This window comes from Podarcis gaigeae (genome assembly GCF_964106915.1).
Source record: "Podarcis gaigeae genome assembly, chromosome: 2".
Classification (NCBI taxonomy): domain Eukaryota; kingdom Metazoa; phylum Chordata; class Lepidosauria; order Squamata; family Lacertidae; genus Podarcis; species Podarcis gaigeae.
The window spans coordinates 120,478,010-120,499,498 of record NC_139679.1 but is presented as its reverse complement, the minus strand read 5'-3'; the positions used below and the strand labels follow the sequence as shown (position 1 = coordinate 120,499,498).

At 44.4% G+C, this 21,489-nt stretch overlaps 1 protein-coding gene across 4 annotated transcripts; it reads right to left on the bottom strand.

The window, feature by feature from the left end:
* On the bottom strand, window positions 1-13,311 carry LOC310837705 (uncharacterized protein). Of its 4 annotated transcripts, XR_014560601.1 has the most exons (5): window positions 13,214-13,311; window positions 10,411-10,461; window positions 4,498-4,617; window positions 355-2,967; window positions 1-283 (listed from the first exon to the last, which is right to left on the bottom strand). XR_014560601.1 is itself a non-coding variant. In XM_083724711.1 (4 exons), exons 3-4 carry the CDS (start codon window positions 4,529-4,531, stop codon window positions 1,715-1,717), a joined length of 1,287 nt encoding a protein of 428 aa, XP_083580837.1. In that variant the 5' UTR covers window positions 4,532-4,617; window positions 10,411-10,461; window positions 13,214-13,291; the 3' UTR covers window positions 1-1,714. The 4 variants fall into 4 exon arrangements, 2 of the variants coding, with proteins under 2 accessions (XP_083580837.1, XP_083580836.1); XR_014560602.1 differs by lacking the exons at window positions 10,411-10,461; window positions 13,214-13,311 and adding an exon at window positions 4,720-4,789; XM_083724711.1 differs by having other exon boundaries at window positions 1-2,967; window positions 13,214-13,291.
* Between the last annotated feature and the right edge of the window lie 8,178 nt (window positions 13,312-21,489).

The window sequence follows — 21,489 nt, the reverse complement described above, 5'->3', positions numbered from 1 at the left end:
TTAAGTTTCTAAAATGGATTTTTATTAAAGTTTTCACAATACAATAAAATAATATCTAGAACAAGCAGAATCGGGAATATAAGAGAGGAAAGAGGGAAAGGAAAAAAAGAGGGAGGGAGGGAGAACAAAGCTATAAGCAGGGGTCAGCAAACATTTTCAGCAGGGGGCCGGTCCACTGTCCCTCAGAACTTGTGGGGGGCCAGATTATATTTTGAATAATGATAAGGAACAAATTCCTCTGCCCCACAAATAACCCAGAGATGCATTTTAAATAAAAGCACACCTTCTACTCATGTAAAAACACCATGCAGGCCCCACAAATAACCCAGAGATGCATTTTAAATAAAAGGACACATTTTACTCATGGAAAAACACGCTGATTCCCGGACCGTCTGTAGGCCGGATTTAGAAGGCGATTGGGCCGGATCCAGCCCCTGGGCCTTAGTTTGCCTACCCATGCTATAAGAAACACCAAAGATAAAGAGGGAAGACATCCGATTCTCCGTCTACATTAGAAAAGGATTATTTAAGACATTTTTTAAATGTGTAAGAGCATTAAGACTAATTGGGGACAGTGCTGTGTTTCGGATATACTGTTTTATTTACATATATATGCAGCCTAAGCATAAGGTGGAGAGGCCTCCCAAAATTCACATTCCCACGGATTTTGCTCCCCCATTTGATCTTTGGGGAGATGCTGGGATATTTGCACGCCGACCTCTCCAAACTCCACCAGGGAAAATAAGACCAGACTGTCCCGTCCACAAGATGGCCTCTGAGGCGGGGATTCAGTTCACAAACCTTTCGATTATATACAGTTTCCTTATTCTATTTCTATATCTACTATCAGCATCTAAAACCGCCAGAGCCTTTTCCCACGAAATCGCATTCTAGATACTAGGGATATTCTTTTAAACTAAGGGGGTATTTAGCTAGGGCAGTTAGGTAAGCTTTAAAGAGAGGGCCGCTGGGAGTTTAGGTGACCCCCCATGAAGTCACAGTCAATTTTAATTTTCCATGTTACAGCCGCTTCACCAGGTTATGTTAATACAGTTTATTTCAGTCTTCGCTTTCCCTTTTTATTAATCGTGTTTTATTTTACCCACAGTTCCTTTTATCTTTCCCTTCCCCAAGATTCATTTATATATAGTTTGCAGTTGCTCTCCCTTTCTATACTTCCATGGTTCATAAACAAAACTACAGCTATTGTTCTTCTGCTGCATGTATTCAAAATAAAACTTTCCAAGTGATTTTTTTTTGCTTCTTGGATCCCGTTTGGTCACCAACATCTTGCAAATCAAAGTCCTTGTTTTCACATGCGTTTATATGGTTTCCTCCCTGCGAGAACTCTTTAACGCCAGGTAAGGCTGAAACTTTCTGAAGCTCTTTCAACCTTCGAAGCACTGACAGTTAAAATCTCATAGCTACATGAATTTTCTGGTGGTGGAGGGGGAGTTGGGAAGATGAATGTGGTGGAAGGATTTCAATTTTTCTGGCCTTTATATGGACCCTACCCTTTGAGAATTCTCACCCAAGCTTTTCCCGCACTCCAAAGCTTTAATATAATCTCAACCCCCAACTGTGTATCCTTTGATTACTGAAGTTTCTCCTTCTTCGTAAGGTCTCTGCAACGATTTCTACGGTTTCTCTGCTTCGGGAAGTATTTGATGGGAAAGCGAGACTTTTCTTGAAGCTATTTCCGCATTCCAAGCATCTATATCGGTTCTCCGCTGTACGGATTCTGTGGAGGGAACAAAGGCTGGAGCTGCGAAGAAAGCTGTTCCCACACTCCAAACATGGAGGTGTGACTTCTCTGATGGAGGCTGAGAGAGTAGCTCTGCGTGAAGGTTTTCCCACACTCCATGCATTCGTACGGTTTCTCCCCTGTGTGAGTTCGGTGGTGTTTCGTGAGCGTGGTCTTCTCCGTGAAGCATTTCCCGCATTCAAAACATTTATACCGTTTCTCTCCCGTGTGGATTCTCTGATGACGTCTGAGGTAATTCTTCAGAGTGAAGCACTTCCCGCAGTGCAAGCACATATGGGGTTTCTCCTGGGTGTGGATTTTCTTATGGTTGACGAGATCCGCCGCCCGTCTGACGCACTTTCCGCACTCCAAACACTTATACGGCTTATCCCCGGTGTGGATTTCCTGGTGGTAAGTCAGGTTCGTGCTGTTTCTGAAGCCCTTTCCGCACTCCAGGCATTTATAGGGTTTCTCCCCAGTGTGGACTCTCCGGTGGTAAGCGAGGTTGGAGTTCCGACTGAAGCTCTTTCCGCACTCCAGGCATTTATACGGTTTCTCCCCTGTGTGGATTCTTTCATGTGCGGTAAGGTGCACCTTCAGAGTGAAGCTCTTCCCGCATTCCAAGCATTTGTACGGTTTCTCCCCGGAGTGAATCGTCTGGTGGTTTGCCAGGATCACCTTCCGAGTGAAACTCTTCCCGCACTCGAAACATTTGTACGGCTTCTCGCCGGTGTGAACTCTCTGATGATTAGTGAGAATGATCTTCCGAGTGAAGCTTTTCTCACACTCCAGGCATTTGTAGGGTTTCTCCCCGGTGTGGATCCTCTTGTGGTACGACAGGCTGCAGTTGTGTATGAAACACTTGCCGCACTCCAGGCACTGAAATGGCTTCTCCCCTGTATGAATTCTCTGATGATTAGTAAGACGCAACTTCCGAGAAAAGCTCTTTCCACATTCCTTGCAGTTGTAAGGTTTTTCCTTCGTGGGAATTATCGGAGGAGGAGGAGAAAGGCTATCGTCTCCGAAGTCCCCTCCACATTCAAAAGACCGGTATGGTTCCTCCTCTGGGTGAATTTCCTGAGGAGAAGAGATGGCGGAGTTTTCTCCAAAGTTCTTCTCACATTCCATGTATTGATATGGTTTCTCTCCAGTACAGGTGCCTTTTCCCTCTGTCTCTGTCACATCTTGTTCTCCATTATTCTCTGTTTCAGATAGATCACCTTCTGCAATGAAGAGAGAAACGGATAAAAGCCTGAGAAAGAAATAGAGCCTCAAATCACTGATGTAGTAGCAAGGCTGAAGCTTACTGGGAAATGATATATAATGAATTGAAAAGGATGTTCAAAATAACTTTTAGTTTAAAAAAAAACCCAAAAGCTTTCTTTTGTGAATTATAGGTACATAACTACAGGTTTTTTTGCTCTATAAGACTCACTTTTTCCCTCCTAAAAAGTAAGGGGAAATGTGTGTGTGTCTTATGGAGCAAATGCAGGCTGCCCAGCTATCAGAGAAGCCAGAACAGAAAGAAGGATTGCTGCTTTCACCGCGCAGCAATCCCTCTTGCTGTTCTGGCTTCTGAGATTCAGAATATTTTTTTTTTCTTGTTTTCCTCCTCCAAAAACTAGGTGCATCTTGTGGTCTGGTGCGTCTTATAGAGCGAAAAATACAGTGTCTAAATCAGGCATCCCTAAATTCGGCCCTCCAGATGTCTTGGGACTACAACTCCCATCATCACTAGCTACCAGGACCAGTGGTCAGGGATGATGGGAATTGTAGTTCCAAAACATCTGGAGGGCTGAGTTTGAGGGTGCCTGACCTAAATTGTATAGAAATTTATTTATGTATGCAACTACAGCAGCAAAAATGCTACTCGCCCCAAAATGGAATGAAGCAGAAGTTCCAACAAAGGAAAAATGGATACAAAAAACTTATGGAATATGCAGAAATGTCAAAACTTACCAGAAGAATAAGAAATCAAGATAACAAACTTTTTATAAAAGAATGGAAAAGGTTTATTAAATATTTACAGATAACTTGCAAACAGATAAAAAACACTGGCAGGATTATTGTAGTAACCTGCTGCTTCATAAGAGTAAAAATTAAATGAGCAAATTAAATGAATTTGGATATGCAGAAGATATTAAAAATAAATTTAAGGAACCGGAGAAAGAGGGGAAGGAAGTCAAACTCTGAAATGTATAAATTTGAAAAGTATAAATAAAAACTTTTTTTTAAAAAAAGAAACTAGCTTCCAGGTGGAATATCCAGAAATCACTGAAATGACCGGGGAAACCCAGATGTATGGCAAACCATGTCGGAAGTGAAGATTTTTGGGTGAATTTACTTTTTTAAAGCTCAAAAATTTCAATTTATTTGGAGATTTAGCAAGAAAAGGTCAACCACTTTTTGAAATATGGCAAACCTACAATCCTTAAAAACTCTTTTTTAAAAAATGTATTTACAAATTTCAAAAAATTACAAATTTAATACACAAAATGTATTTTCCAATTAATATTCATTGAAAATTACTTGTTTCACCCACCGAACAAATCAGAAACTTGCATTTCAAAAGGCCCGGCCTATTCAGACTAGTCAGGTCAACTGGAGGAGGTATATTCAGAGAGAACACAATAGATAGCTGCCCATTCAAACTTAACTGCAGTGGATTAAGAACCCCTGAGCTAATCACATGCAGAAATTTCAAAAATAGGTACTTTGATCTAAACGGGTTGCTTACCCTGAGAGGCCCTTACCCTGAGTGGCTGCATTCCCATAGATCTCTTCCATGACTCCCCGATTCAGAGATCTCTGGTCAGGATCCAGCAGAACCAATTCCCCTTCTGCGAAATGCACAGCTACGTCCTCAAAGGACACTGGGGAGGAAAGGAAAACAGTTCACCTTGTAGTTCAGATTATCAGCCAGCTACATAAAAAAAGGCTAATTGCTGATCATTATTCTCGTAATTTAATGAAACCTTCTTGAGTGGCGTTCTCAAGGAGAGAGAACTGTCTGGGCTTAGGGAAGGTCATTTCCGGAAAGAGATAGCTTGCCAGGACTTGCTAGCTCCATTGCCTGCGAGAGGAAAAGAGAAGCTCATGCCTGTGTCTCAGAGGCGCATCCAAATAAGAAAATGTTGTATCGGCGGTCTGAGTGGAGAAACAAAACTTTATTGTTCGAAGTGTAGCCCACCACAAGGGAGGTACAACGAACACACGAGGTCAAGAGGGATGTGAATAAACAATCGAAAGTCTATTATTGGATCCACACAGGCGTCAAACCTACGTTAACGATAAAAACTTTCCCCTTCGATTAGTCATGGGTTGGTTGTTTTTTAAAAGACAATTTTTGGTGTGTGTTTTTTAAAACAAATACAAAAACGATTAAGCACCTATCCAGCATTCAAGATTCAAACATATTACTTTACTGAGAATATTGAGTACAGTGGTACCTCAGGTTAAGTACTTAATTCGTTCCGGAGGTCCGTACTTAACCTGAAACTGTTCTTAACCTGAAGCACCACTTTAGCTAATGGGGCCTCCCGCTGCCGCTCCACTGCCAGAGCGCGATTTCTGTTCTCATCCTGAAGCAAAGTTCTTAACCCGAGGTACCATTTCTGGGTTAGCTGAGTCTGTAATCTGAAGCGTCTGTAACCTGAAGCGTATGTAACCCGAGGTACCACTGTAGTTGGCACAAGATCTCAATTTGGGTCTGGCGAGATGCTCAGACGTTGCCGTATCCCAGATAGGATTGTAATGGGTCTTTCCCGCCCATTATTCAACCTGAAATAAATTCTTCCCTGCATCTGAGATCCGCTATAATGCTTCTGTCTACGGAAGCTGCATTGTTTTCACAGCTACCAACACCCATTTTCAAGATGCCTGCCTGTTATTTCACTAACTGGGCCCCGGCCTTCTCTATCTTGTTTTCCTTTCTTTGTCTACATCCTATGGATCACATAACACATCTCCATCCACCTACATTCCTATCCAGGTGTCTCTAACTGGGGCTGCTACCCACCTGGGCTTGTCAAGCTCTGCTTTAACCCTGTAAATGCCAAACTCCCCCTTCCCACAATCCAAAAACAGTTTGGATGAGCAGAAGTACTCTCAGCATGAAGAAGCCCGGAAAACACTGAAATGAGGTGCTGGGGGGGGGGGAGGGAGGTCTGTGTCTCCCTGGTCCTGAATGGGGTAACTGTGCCCCTGAAGGACCAGGTCCACAGCCTGGGAGTCATTCTGGACTCACAGCTGTCCATGGAGGCGCAGGTAATTCTGTGTCCAGGGCAGCTATCTACCAGCTCCATCTGGTAGATGGACTACCCTACCTGTCTCGCCAGAGTGGTGCATGCTCTGGTTATCTCCCACTTGGACTACTGCAATGCGCTCTACATGGGGCTACCTTTGAAGGTGTCCCGGAAACTACAACTAATCCAGAATGCAGAAGCTAGACTGCTGACTGGGAGCGGCCGCCGAGACCACATAACACCGGTCTTGAAAGACCTACACTGGCTCCCAGTACATTTCCAAGCACAATTTAAAGTGTTGGTGCTGACCTTTAAAGCCCTAAACGGCCTTGGTCCAGTATACCTGAAGGAGCGTCTCCACCCCATCATTCTGCTTGGACACGGAGGTCCAGTGCCGAGGGCCTTCTGGCGGTTCCCTCATTGCGAGAAGCCAAGTTACAGGGAACCAGGCAGATGGCCTTCTCGGTGGTGGCGCCTGCCCTGTGGAACGCCCTCCCACCAGATGTCAAAGAGAAAAACAACTACCAGACTTCTGGAAGACATCTGAAGGCAGCCCTGTTTAGGGAAGCTTTTAATGTTTAATAGGTTATTGTATTTTAATATTCTGTTGGAAGCTGCCCAGAGTGGCTGGGGAAACCCAGCCAGATGGGCGGGGTATAAATAATAAATGATGATGATGATAGGCTCCTGCAGCTCCCTAGCCTGCACGGTTTCTGACACTTGATGGCACTTGGTCTATACCGGGATAGCCGGAACAGACCTTTTGTTGGGTGGGATACATAAGTAGCAGTCAAGTACAACATTCCTTGCTTTCCTAGAGTGGACATGCAAGGTAATGTTTGGTCCGGTCAGTCAAAAACTTCCTGTTTCCTCCTGACTTTGACATACTTCCTTTAGCATGTGACTATAGGTGGGTGTGACCTTACCTGCCCAGGTAACAAAAGGGCAAGGCAGGCAGCAAGCTTCCTCTCTTTGACTTCTTCCATTGGACCAGCATTTTAGCTAGAAATGCTCTTTTGGCCTTTAGCCAACAGAGGACACTGGGATTATCCCCATATGGCAGGCATGTCTAAAGTCTGTTTCGAGGGCCTAATCCGGCCCCCGTGGCAGTTTATTTCCTGCAGTAAAATCCTAAAAAAGGTCAACAACTTATCAGTCGGCCCTCATGCATGTTCACTTCATCAAATCTGGACACCCCTGGCATATGGGATATATATATACTTTGTAACTAAGTTTGCCTTCAGGGATCCAACTGTGAAATGATGATTCGTGTGTAAACCTCTTTCATATATTTTACTCAAGATTGTGGTGTGTTTATTCTTTTAAGAGGGATAATAAGGGGACTTAAAGTGAAGGGTAAAGGGACCCCTGACCATTAGGTCCAGTCGCGGATGACTCTGGGGTTGCAGCGCTCATCTGGGTTTACTGGCCGAGGGAGGCGGCATCCAGCTTCCGGGTCATGTGGCCAGCATGACTAAGCCGCTTCTGGCGAACCAGAGCAGCGCACGGAAACGCCGTTTACCTTCCCGCTGGAGTGGTACCTGTTTATCTACTTGCACTTTGACGTGCTTTCGAACCGCTAGGTTGGCAGGAGCAGGGAGCTCACCCCATCGTGGGGATTCGACACGCCGACCTTCTGATCAGCAAGCCCTAGGCCCTGTGGTTTAACCCACAGCGCCACCTGAGATGCTTAAACAAGCCTGCAACCTGCTGTGCGTTAAAAGGGGAATGTAAACTCTGCTATGTTATAGAACTTGCTAGCACAAGTTAGGAAGGATATTAATACAGTGGTACCTCGGGTTAAGTACTTAATTCGTTCCGGAGGTCCGTTCTTAACCTGAAACTGTTCTTAACCTGAAGCACCACTTTAGTTACTGGGGCCTCCCGCTGCTGCTGCGCCGCCACCGCACGATTTCTGTTCTCATCCTGAAGCAAAGTTCTTAACCCGAGTTACTATTTCTGGGTTAGCAGAGTCTGTAACCTGAAGCGTCTGTAACCTGAAGTGGATGTAACCTGAGGTACCACTGTAAATAATATATCCTCTCCAGCCTCCCTGAATCTTCCCACACCTTTCTCTTCCCAGCTCCATTCCAATGGGCATAAGCAACAATGCTCCAAAGAGAACCGGTGTGGTGTAGCGGTTAGAATGTTGGACTAGGAGCCGGGAGACCTGGGTTCGAATCCCCACTCAGCCACGAAGCTCACTGGGCAACCTTGGGCCAGCCACTGCCTTTCCGCCTCACAGGGCTGTTGTGGGGAAAGGATATGGGGGCAGAAAGGTGGGGTATAAAAGGTGGTGATGACATCACTCCTATGCACCCCTGTTGCCACTGCCTGGCCAGCTAAGGTCAGAGGGCTCGGTTAATCTGCATGCATTTCCATCTGAACAGTTCATTTCCACTAGGAAGTCTTGCGTAGTTGAGTCTTTACTTCAGTGGCTCTCAAAACATTTTTCCTCTGGGGCATAGCTGTCAAGCGTCCCTTATTTGGCGGGACAGTCCCTTATCCCAGCGCCATATCCTACTGCTGTCCCTTATTGATGATGTCCCTTAAATAAGCTACTGAAGGTAATGGGGCCCTTTCTATGTCCAGCTGTCCTTTGTCAACAACAAATTGTTGCTTTTTTATGTTGAATATATGCTATATGGTAATTTATGGACCTAATAGGTATCTAAAGCCATTTGCACACAACAAAATATGTATTTTATCAAAGTAATTGTTGATCCCTTATTTTGGCTGCTGATCCCTTATTTTCGAGGCTGCTGGTCCCTTATTTTCAAATCTGTAAGTTGACAGCTATGCTCTGGGGCACATTTTCAGTATGAAAATTTCCTCGTGCTACTCCAAACGTTTTATTAATAAGAAATGCATTGGGGGGATAGGGGGAAACAAAAGAAACAGCTCCCAGTAGTACTTGGTTTCGGCAAGATTTCTTTCTTTCTGTTTGGTGTATAATTTTGTATTAAATTTTCCAAACATTTTCACAATAATTTGCATCTTAAATGACTACATTGTTTCATAAATTGACTTCCCATCTTCACCTCCGATGTTTTTCCCCACTTAAACCTTTTCTGCTGCATTATATATTTATGTACTGCAGAAAGTTTCTCTGTTACAGGTAAAGACTTTGAAAAGATTTCTATACATATTCTGCAAATAAATCATTTCGTCACTGCACCATGCCGCACTGAAATGTTAAAATGTTTAAAATTTAAAATTCCTAAAAGGAATGCCTCTGGCCTTTTAATATATGATATTCTTAGTATTTTATCTCTTCGTGGATCATGCTCCAAAATTTCAATTTAAATGATGATATTCCAGAAGACAAAACTCATTTTTTTCTTATATTCAACGTCTGCAGCAAGAATCCTGGTGGCTAAGTATTGGAAAGAGAATCAGTTACCCACAAGGGGAGAATGGTTATGTAAGCTTTCGGAATATTTAGAATTAGCCAAATTGACAGATATAATGAGACAAAAACCCAAAAGTGAAGTGAAAAAGGAATGGGAGTGGCTAAATGAATACCTTAAAAGCCAAGGTTCGAGGACAGAAATCAGGCCGAGTCTGGAATAAGCTTGTGAAGTGAAAGGATAAGAATGAGGGATTTAGATCTAGATGCTAGGATAGAGGTGATAAGGAAAACAGGAAGACATAATGAGAGGTAAGGGAGGTGCTGTGGGATTGGTGGAAGTCAATGTTTGTTTTTCTTTTTAATGTTTATATGATTAACTTGTAAGATATGGATTTTGGTTGTTGTTTTTTGTATGCTGGTTTTTGTGTTTTGTGTATTGTTATTTTTCGATATTTTCCATGTTGTTGTTGTGTGGAAAATACTAATAAAATTTGTTATTCAAAAAAGAAGAAGAAATGTTAAAATGTTTATTTGATCGTCCTTGTTATCTTGCCACCCTCCACTTGGCATCCTGTCCTGCCACACACTTTGAGAACCACACAATTAAAACGTTTTGCGTTGTGACAACCTCATCCAGACAGGGAAGATCTGGGATACCAAGGCATTGTCACGGACAGTGATTTGGGGAAAGGGACACTGAAATCAAAGGGTACTTATGAAATTACTCAGGGTTTGTTTGTTTTTTAGCAGGAACGTGGGGGAACTCAGTTCCCTTACCTTTGGAAAATTAAATAATTGTTATCTTTTGTCTGGGGGTGCTGGAATGGATATACACCCAAATACCTGAGCCCCAAATCCACCTATATCTGTAATCAATAAAGTTGTCACCACATCCTTGTCTGCTTGAGTTTATTAATCACATCTTACATTTAGTCACTGGGGGGTGGGGGGTGGCAGCACTGCGACTGGGCCCACAACAAACAAACAAACAAACAAACAAACAAACAAACAAGTCCCCCACCTTTTTTCCAGAAAAAAAGCACCAGGTACTGGAATCAAAGGGTACTTACCAAATGACTCTATTTATTTAAGATGGAACGGTCTCTTTGTTGCTATTTCAACTAGAAACAAGCAAAAAATAAAAGCATTTTTAAAAATAAAAATAAAAAATACATTAAAGGCCCACATCGAATATAACTGATCTGTAGAAAGGACTTTATGATCTGAAAATAGAGACGGTGTATGTATTTCTGCAACCCAAGGAAATATTTAATAAAAACAATTAAAATAAAAGAGTGTGTCAAGAAAAAAAGAGAACGAAGCCCTCAAACAAATTTGGATTCTGGCAGCTTTGAGAGCCACTGCTTTAGATGGAAAAAAACCTGCTGGTTTTGATTTGTCTACAAAGATCCCCTCCTCTTGCAGACCCTCGAAGGGACCCTGTTATCCAGGGACAGTCCAGGATTTGCAGAAACCTTCAAGGTTTCTAAATTGATCCCAGAATGTCCCGCTTTCCCTTAGGACAGGGGTCTGCAACCTTTAAGACAAAAAGAGCCACTTGGACCCATTTCCAAAGAGGAAAAAAAACTGGGAGCCGCAAAACTCGTCATTATAAAAATAACCTTTTTGTCACTTTTTTATTATTTCCTTGTTTGACCCCTCAAAATTACTCCTCCTCGTAGAAATAAACATTACATTAACAAGTTACCTTTTTGTGTGTGTGTGTGTGTTCTTCACTCCCCTTCAAAACAGTGACCAGCGTGCATGCCCCTTACAATGTAGTGGGCGGGCGGGAAGATGACGTCGGGGCAGTGCGTGACTAACGCACGCACTGCCCCCATGCAACGTCACAGCCAGTACAGCGCCCGCCACAGTGGGGAGTGTCGGGGCGCACAATGTGCCTCCTCCCCTCGCTAGTATCCGCCCCAGAGCCGCGGCAAAGGTGTAAAAGAGCCACATGCGGCTCCGGAGCCGCGGGTTGCAGACCCCTGCCTTAGGATATCCCTATTTCCATTGGAGAAATGTTGGGAGCTATCCAACCCCCAAGCTGAGGAGATAAGTAATTATACAACATTTAGAAGACATCCCTGTATAGGGAATTTTTAAAAATGTTGAACGTTTTATTATTAGAAAGTATTATAGATTAATGTTTTATTATTATAAAATATTTGTTCGTGTGTGTGTGTTTGTTGGAGGCCGCCCAGAGTGGCTGGGGCAACGCAGTCAGATGGACAGGGTATAATAATAAAATAAAATAATTATTACTGAATAGGGCATCCCTATTATTATCAGAGAAATGTTGGTGGGTGCAGAGTTATGTGACCCCCCAGCCAAGGAAATAAGTAACTATGCAACCTTTAGAAGACATCCCTGTATAGGGAAATTTTTAAAAAATGTTGAACGTTTTATTATTATAAAGTATTATAGATACACACATACATATGTGTGTGTGGGTGTGTATGTATATGTATATATGTGTTTATATGTTGGAGGCCGCCCAGAGTGGTTGGGGCAACGCAGTCAGATGGGCGGGGTATAAAAATAAAATAAAATAATAATTATTATTGAATAGGACGTTCCTATTATCATCAGAAAAATGTTGGTGGGTGCGGAGTTATGCGACCCCTGAGCCAAGGAGATAAGTAACTATATAACCTTTAGAAGACATCCCTGTAAAGGGATTTTTTTAAAAAAGTATAATGTTTTATTATTATAAAATATTTTTATATTTTATATCTAGATCTAGATATCTAGAATTGATGCTTTTGAATTCTGGTGCTGGAGGAGACTCTTGAGAGTCCCATGGTCTGCAAGAAGATCAAACCGATCCATTCTTAAGGAAATCAGCCCTGAGTGCTCACTGGAAGGACAGATCCTGAAGCTGAGGCTCCAATACTTTGGCCACCTCATGAGAAGAGAAGACTCCCTGGAAAAGACCCTGGTGTTGGGAAAGATGGAGGGACAAGGAGAAGGGGACGACAGAGGACGAGATGGCTGGACGGTGTTCGCAAAGCTACCAGCATGAGTTTGACCAAGCTGTGGAAGGCAGTGGAAGACAGGAGTGCCTGGCGTGCTCTGGTCCAGGGGGCACGAAGAGTCGGACACGACTAAACAACAACAACAACATATCTATCATCTATCTATCTATCTATCTATCTATCTATCTATCTATCTATCTATCTATCTATATCTATCTATCTCTATGTTGGAGGCCGCCCAGAGTGGCTGGAGAAACGCAGTCAGATGGGCGGGGTATAAAAATAAAATAAAATAATAATTATTACTGAATAGGACGTCCCTATTATCATCGGAGAAATGTTGGTGGGTGCAGAGTTATGTGACCCCCGAGCCAAGGAAATAAGTAACTATACAACCTTTAGAAGACATCCCTGCATAGGGAATTTAAAAAATGATGTTTCATGTTTGATTACTATAAAATATTTTGTGTGTGTGTTTTGGAGGCCCCAGAGTGGCTGGGGTAGCGCAGTCAGATGGGTGGGGTGTAATTAATAATAATAATAATAATAATAATAATAATAATAATGGAATAGGACGTCCCTATTTTCATGGGAGGGGCTGATCCTGTCTGGATTCTCAGGCCAAAATGGGGGGGGGGGAATAATCCATTCTCTCTCTCTCTCTCTCCGGAGCACAAAGGAGGCTTCGCTTCCCGGATGGCCTGCTAGCTTTGCGCTTTTGCGCGCAGGAAGGCAGAGAAAGGATCTCCCCCTCCCCCTCCAGATCGGGTGGCTTTTTGGGACAGATCCCGGGCGGATCGGCTGCAGGCCCCCTCCCGGGCCCCCTCCCTTTGTCTCGATCCCACCCCCGGGACACCCCTTTGCCCCCTCCCCATGCGCAAAAGGGGGAGCTCACCGGATGGCAGGAGGCGCCTCGACGCAGCTGCAAAGGCGAGTCAAGGCCACCCTGGGGAGGGTGAGGCGGGCAGGAAGGAGGCGCTTTGGCAAAGACCTCGTCCTCAAATCCCTCTCCTCTCTAGGAATCGAGTTCATTGCATTTTTAACCCTTGCCAGGACAGATCTCTGCTCCCCCCCCTTTTTTTTTGCATTTGACAGATGGGAGTTTTGCCTTGTTGGCGGCTCAAAGGAATCTCCAGAGAATATCTGAGATGGCCTCGGGCAGCAGCCTGGCTTCATTTCTTAGTTCTAGTTACAGGTGTTGGTCTGCCTAGTCGAAACAAAAAAAATTAAATCCTTCCAATAGCACCTTAGAGACCAATTAAACTTGTTATTGGTATGAGCTTTCGTGTGCATGCACACTTCTTCAGATACGAAATACAGTAGTACCTCGGGTTACACACGCTTCAGGTTACAGACTCCGCTAACCCAGAAATAGTACCTCAGGTTAAGAACTTTGCTTCAGGATGAGAACAGAAATTGTGCTCCGGCAGCGGGAGGCCCCATTAGCTAAAGTGGTGCTTCAGGTTAAGAACAGTTTCAGGTTAAGAACGGACCTCCAGAATGAATTAAGTACTTAAACCGAGGTACCACTGTATATCTTCAGATATCTGAAGAAGTGTGCATGCACACGAAAGCTCATACCAATAACAAACTTAGTTGGTCTCTAATTCCAGTTACAGATAGGTAGCCGTGTTGGTCTGCCATAGTCAAAACAAAAAAAATTAAGGTGCTACTGGAAGGATTTTTTTTTTGTTTTGACTATGGCAGACCAACACGGCTACCTATCTGTAACTGGAACTATGGAAGGCACCACATTGAGCCGCATGAAATGGAAGTCCATCAACCTCACCAAGAAACTTGCACAGGTACAGACTGATATCTTAAGGTGCTACTGGAAGGAATTTTTTTTGTTTGGTCTCTAAGGTGCTACTAAAAGGGACCCAGGTGATGCTGTGGGTTAAACCACAGAGTCTAGGACTTGCCGATCAGAAGGTCGGCGGTTTGAATCCCCGTGATGGGGTGAGCTCCCGTTGCTCGGTCCCTGCTCCTGCCAACCTAGCAGTTCGAAAGCACGTCAAAGTGCAAGTAGATAAATAGGTACCGCTCCGGCGGGAAGGTAAACGGCGTTTCTGTGCACTGCTCTGGTTTGCCAGAAGCGGCTTAGTCATGCTGGCCACATGACCCGGAAGCTGAACGCCGGCTCCCTCGGCCCATAAAGCGAGATGAGCGCCGCAACCCCAGAGTCGGTCACGACTGGACCTAATGGTCAGGGGTCCCTTTACCTTTAAGGTGCTCCTGGAAGGAATTTTATTATTATTATTTCATTTCTTAGGTTAGCTTTAGCTGAAGACCATGCCAGGATTAAGACTGTTGTTGTTGTTGACATTTGTATACAGTGGCAATCAAAATGATTCAACCCCCATTGCAAATCAGGTTTTTTATCTGAACTAAATCTCTCTCTCTCTCTCTCAAAGTAGTATAAACACTGACAATTGGGAAACACTGGCCTGCAAGTGCTCTAATCGGAGAACGGCCTTTACCAAAGGTGTCATGAACTTTGAAGATGCTCGAACTCAGGACGAAAGCGAGAAACGTAGATCTTACTCTTTGAAATTAGTTGCCAAGATTAAAGATCCCCACCTTCCCACAGCCATCTATCTCCCCACTCCAGTCAGAGACTATGCCTGTGAGCCGCTTCCCTTTGCTCTGCCCTTGTCATGCCTCTCCCAAGTCAGGGGGAGAGAGGGGTTTGTTGTATAAACCCCTACAGCTGGGAAACACTGGCCTGAGAAGAAGAAGAGTTTGGATTTGATATCCCGCTTTATCACTACCCGAAGGAGTCTCATAGCGGCTAACATTCTCCTTTCCCTTCCTCCCCCACAACAAACACTCTGTGAGGTGAGTGGGGCTGAGAGACTTCAAAGAAGTATGACTAACCCAAGGTCACCCAGCAGCTGCATGTGGAGGAGCGGGGAAGCGAATCAGGTTCACCAGATTACGAGTCTACCGCTCTTAACCACTACACCACACTGAGAGCGCTCCAACTGGAGAACAGCCTTTACCAAAGGTGTCATGGGCTTTGAAGACGCTCGAACTCAGGACAAAAGGGAGAAACTCCTGCCCAGAAACCAATGTCCCCACTATGGAAGGATGTGTGGATCCAGAATTGGCCTCCACAGTCACTTACGGACTCACTGCTAAAACCATGTTTATGGAAGACAATCTTACTCGGCTATGAGTGATCGCCAAAGAAGAAGTAGAAGATTATCAAAATTTAGAGGCTTTCAGCTGTTTGCCATCAGCAAACCAAACAAAAGCAATTGAAGTAGCTTGGCACGATGGATGCTTCGAGTGGTTTCTCCAAAATCACTGATGGCAGAGATGGTGGAGTCATCTGCAAACCTCTCTGGGTCCCTCGGCCTCCTAGTACAGTGGAACCTCGGTTGTCAAACGCTTCAGAAGCTGAACAATTCGGAACCCAAACGCCAACAACCCAGAAATCAATGCTTCTGCTTTTGAGGCGCGTTTCTCCATTTTTTCTCCATTTTTCAACAGGCAATTGAGCCTCTGTTGTCAAATGTTTTCGGCTGTTGAACTGTCTCCCAGAACAGATTACGTTCGACAACCAAGTTTCCACTGTAGCGGAAATGCCTGAATCTCTCACATTTAGCATCTGAGTTGAGGGTTTCATTTAAATAAAGACATACCCTTCATTTAAATACAGTGGTACCTCGGGTTACAGACGCTTCAGGTTAGACTCCGCTAACCCAGAAATAGTACCTCGGGTTAAGAACTTTGCTTCAGGATGAGAACAGAAATCGCGTGTCAGCAGCAGAAGGCCCCATTAGCTAAAGTGGTACCTCAGGTTAAGAACAGACCTCCATAATGAATTAATTTTTTAACCAGAGGTACCACTATACTGGTTAAAAATTAATTTTTAGTACAGACTCAGAAAGCTTACTGACTTATTTACGGAGATATTTGCGTCATTTTACATGGTTTTCTGTAATTACCTTTAAACTCAAACCAATAGGGATTGCAATAGTCTCCTCTTACTGGATGAGTTACATATTTTCTCTTGCATTAAGCAGAGCCTGTTAGATTATGAATTTCAAAAACTTAGAATCATAGATACAGATAGGTAGCCGTGTTGGTCTGCCATAGTCAAAACAAAAAAAATTCCTTCCAGTAGCACCTTAAAGACCAACTAAGTCAGTTCTTGGTATGAGCTTTCGTGTGTTCTGAAGAAGTGTGCATGCACATGAAAGCTCATACCAAGAACTGACTTAGTTGGTCTTTAAGGTGCTACTGGAAGGAATTTTTTTTGTTTAGAATCATAGAATCATAGAGTTGGAAGAGACCACAAGGGCCATCGAGTCCAACCCCCTGCCAAGCAGGAAACACCATCAGAGCACTCCTGACATATGGTTGTCAAGCCTCTGCTTAAAGACCTCCAAAGAAGGAGACTCCACCACACTCCTGGGCAGCAAATTCATTCCTCTGTACGTTGATCTGCTTACGTAGCCTCCTCATGGAATGGTACCCAACAATTTTTATACTTTAGATTTCCCTTCATATTATAGAGGGGTTTTTTTTGTTAGCCAGTTTAAATGCATTCCACTCATTTGTACTGTCTGGAAGTTAAAAAAAAACAAAACACTTCCAGAATAGACTTTGCTCTTGTCATATGAATACACCAGATACAAGTATACAAGTGCTAAACATTTTGTGAATCTTTATACTTTTATCCATTTACTCTGTTTATTTTTCCTGGTTTGAACCATAAAATGGTGATTTTCTTGAGTCAAAATGAGACTACCCCTAAACATATTTTAAGGGGGGGGGGAGCACTGTAACATACAGTGGTACCTCGGGTTAAGTACTTAATTCATTCTGGAGATCCATTCTTAACCTGAAACTGTTCTTAACCTGAAGTACAACTTTAGCTAATGGGGCCTCCTCCTGCTGCTGCGCCACTGGACCACAATTTCTGTTCTCATCCTGAAGCAAAGTTCTTAACCTGAAGCACTATTTCTGTGTTAGCGGAGTCTGTAACCTGAAGCGTATGTAACCTGAGGTACCACTGTACCATATAATTTTGTACTGCCCTCTCTTTGACATTCTTTGCAGAGACCTACCGGCGACTCCTTTTAAGCTCAAAGTACCTACTTGCAAAGAATCTGTAATCCAGTATCTGTTGAGGAATGATATTCCTGAAACAACTGAAATTGTTTCAGGATATTTAGCTGAGATTTCGAAAGTCAAATCTAAAACCACTTAATTTTACTTAATGGTGGCTCCTGAGTCTTGTATATGTCTTATGTGTTTAATATGTCTGGGTTGCCAATGCTGTATGGTTGGTTCCCCCCCCCCCCCTTTTCTGATTTTATTGTCTGAATTGTGCCAATGAAAGCTGAATGAGAATGAGAATACCCTTAACATTCCATAGTTTGCTCTGGGCGCAGGGAACTGTAAGCCACATTTCCCAGATTTCTTTGGGGGAAGCTACAAGCTTTAAATATATATTGTGTCTGCAGCTTTGTGGGTCTGCCCCCCGGGGGGGGGGTCCAAAGGCTGGAACGAGAAATGAAGGTGGTCAGGCATGCAAAATATATATTTATTACATGGCAAACGGAACAGAATATTCATTATTAAACCACAGGAAAGAGTGGCTTTCACATGCAAGGATAACACTTCTTAGAAAAACTAATTTGTAGGTTTATAAATCATTTAATGTGTCAATACAAATGGAAGTCATTAATATTTCAGTTGTTGTATAAGGGATTGTTATTTTGGCTGGAGTGTAATTGAAATTACCGTATTTTTCCATGTATAAGACTAGGTTTTCCCCCTAAAAAAATAATGTCAAAAATTTGGGGGTGTCTTATACACGGATAGTGCCGAGGGTGGACTGGCGATTGGTTGTTGCCGTGAGCAGGAGATTGTCAGCGGCAATAGGGATGTTGACTGGTGTATGCAGCAAGGGCTGCTGTTGATAGGCTGGCGGCGTGGCGAGGGGGCAGTCAAATGGCGGTTGCTGGTGGCGAGGGGCGTCTTATATATGGGGGTGTTTCATAGACGGAAAAATACAGCAATAAGATTTTGGAACGCAGAAATAAAGTAAATTATCAAACCATCAATTCTAGCACCTAAATTATATAATTTGGCATCTGAAAAGGTTGTCACCACACACCTAAGCAGGTCCCTGCCCATCGCTTCCCTTCCTCTGAGATCAGCACAAATGGTTCTTCTACTTCTTCCAGCCAGGAAACAAGGTCAGGTTTGGGGGCGAGAAGTCCTTCAGTGGAAACAAACAAGCAAACAAACCAGTGATATCTGCCACTTTTGACAACAAAATGTGGGGTTCTGCTCATAGCTGTCAACCGTCCCTTATTTGGCGGGAAACTCCCTTATCCCAGCGCCGTGTCCCGCTGCTGTTCCTTATTGATGATGTCCCTTAAATGTCCCGGGTTTCAAAGGAAGCAGCTCCTCTCCCTCCCTCCCTCCCTGTCGGCCAGGGAGGAGGGGGGCTCCAACTGTGTTGCTTGGCTGCCCGCCCCGCCCCCCTCCAGCCTCCTCTCGCCAGCCACGGCCCCCAGGAGCCCCTCCCCACCGGGACTGGCGGGAGCCTCGGGCCCTTCCACCACCATGCTCCTCTTGTGTGCCAAACTGAGCGTCTCTGCCTGGGGCCTCCCCTCTGCCCGTCACCGCCGCTCCCGCTAGGCCGTACTGCGGCTGTGCCGCCGAAGGACCCGGATGAGATGGGCAGCCTGGCATGGTCTATGAATTGCTGAGGAGCCTTGAGAGGAGAGCGAGGGCAACCATAGAGAAAGCAGTTCAGAGAGAGGAGGAGGCGGAGGCGCGGGCAGGTGTTCCAAGGGCTACAAGGGGAGGACCGCAAGCGCTTCTTCCATAGATTTGTAGTGGTAGATTAGCATAGATGGTCTGATCTGCGGGTTTACTTCGGGCGCTATTTCCCCCCCCCTCCTCCCGCTCCACCTGATGGAACCGAGAGCTGCAGATGGAGCACAAGAGAAAAGATACAGAACTGCAGCAGCATCTTCGTAGCTTGGACTTCGTTTTGCGCGAAAAGTGGTTGCTGCTTGTAGTTATTGAATTGCAGTGTTTCATCTGCTGGTGTCTTGAGCAGCAACCTCTGGAAACGAAGGGCTAAAAACCGGCACTGCTCTCCCAAATTATCTGGTCCATTTTAACTTCGTATTTCAGCTGGTTGTCTAAAATCCCTTATTTTGGCTGCTGATCCCTTAATTTTTAGGCTGCTGGTCCCTTATTTTCAAATCTGTAAGTTGACAGCTATGGTTCTGCTGGACCAGGTTACCTGAAAAACTGTCTTCCCCTCTGTTGTGACGTGGGGTTTGTGATTTCGGCTCTCTTTACATAATATGCTGGAGACAGTTCTCTAGTAACACTTCTTTATTAACGCAACAAGACTGAAACTTGAGGAGGGGAGAGCTACATTTATAGGGACAGGGAACTAGCTAGAAAGGATACATTTTGGAGGGAACAATATCAGGCAATCACAGTCCTGCCTTTTGGAGGAAACCAATAAGACAGAGGATCCTAATACAGCAGCTTAAATGAACCAATAGTAGCTGTACCCTCTGGAACCAAAAGGCAGTTACTTTACCCTAATGCAAATACAGACAATAATAATACAGATATAAAATCCTTTGACTCAATACACAACAGGCACCACACTTTATTAGGAATATAGGAAGACTTTACACATATTGATTAATAATATGTGTGAGCCAAGTCTCACCAGGCATTCATATCTGATCTATATGTCTCTTCCAAACTTGCCCATTTTCCAAGGTCACATAATAGGACACAGGTCCACTAGCCCGGGTGACCACACCAGCCACCCACCGCGAACCTCGTGAATAGTTCCTCACCCAGACCAGATCTTCAGGGGCGAAATACCTTGTTGTGTCAGTCTCAGCCTGGGGGTTTGCTCTTGAATTACGGTTTGGCATTTTATCCGGGTGGACATAATCCAGCACCGTTACCAATCTTCTACCCAAGAGCAGCTCAGCTGGCGACTTGCCCGTCGCAGTACACGGCGTCGCATGCTGCAAAAATAACATTCGCGCGATGCGAGCTGACCAGTTACCCTCCATTAAGCGCGCAATGGATTCTTTGGCTGTTCTTACCATGCGCTCCGCCTGCCCATTGGAGGATGGGTGAAAGGGCGCGGATGTGACCCCTCTTATGAAGTTATCAGCCAAGAATGCCTTGAATTCTTGGGATACAAAAGCTGCCCCATTATCTGATACAATGGTCTCAGGTAACCCGTGGGTTGCAAACAGCTGCCTCAACACCTTGATTACGGCAGCTGATGCCATGCTAGGGACCATCGCCACTTCTAACCATTTGGAATATGCATCGACGATAACCAAAAAGACCTTCCCCTGGAATGGCCCAGCAAAATCTAAGTGCAGCCGGCTCCAGGGAGATCTGGACTGCTCCCACCAGTGAACTGGTGCTCTGGCCACTTCTGGCCGCACCTCTTGGCATGCCTTGCATGTTCGTACCCATTGCTCTATGTTCTGGTCCATTCCAGGCCACCACACATAACATCGGGCTAGCGACTCTGTTTCTCAGTGGTGCTGGGATGATCACCCTATCTCCCCACAGGAGACAACCCTTATGCATGGATTCATATCTAGGGAAGGAACGCCATAACTGGGCTGCCACCATGCAGATGGTGCCTTCTGCCAGGTCCATCGAGGTCAGTCTTGCCTGCACTGACTGGCAGTGGCTCTGCAAGGTCTTCCCAGCCATACCTGCAGATGTCCTGGCCAGGGATGATGGGAGCTGTAGTCTTAAGGAAACAGAGGGCACCAGGTTGGCAAGGCTGAAAGCGTCTGTTCCAATCTGAAGTTCTTTGCCAGCCGCTAAAAAGGGATAAAGTTACAACTAGCAAGCAGATTTTTAGGAGTTCTCTTCACGGAATCAAGTCCTGCCTGCTAAATCAGAACTCCTGTCCTTTTAGGGCAGAAGCAGATTTTCTCCCAATTCAAGAATGACAAGGAAGCCTATGAATGAAAAATGTTGCAGTATGAATACCAGAACTTACTAGGTGTGCCTGTGTTTGTGTGTATGGGAAGGAATCCAAAAGCATTCGCTGCTACATGATAAAACATTCAGCAATTGCAAAGATCTGGAGACATGCTTTTTTAAAAAGAAAGAAAGAAAGATCACGTGATC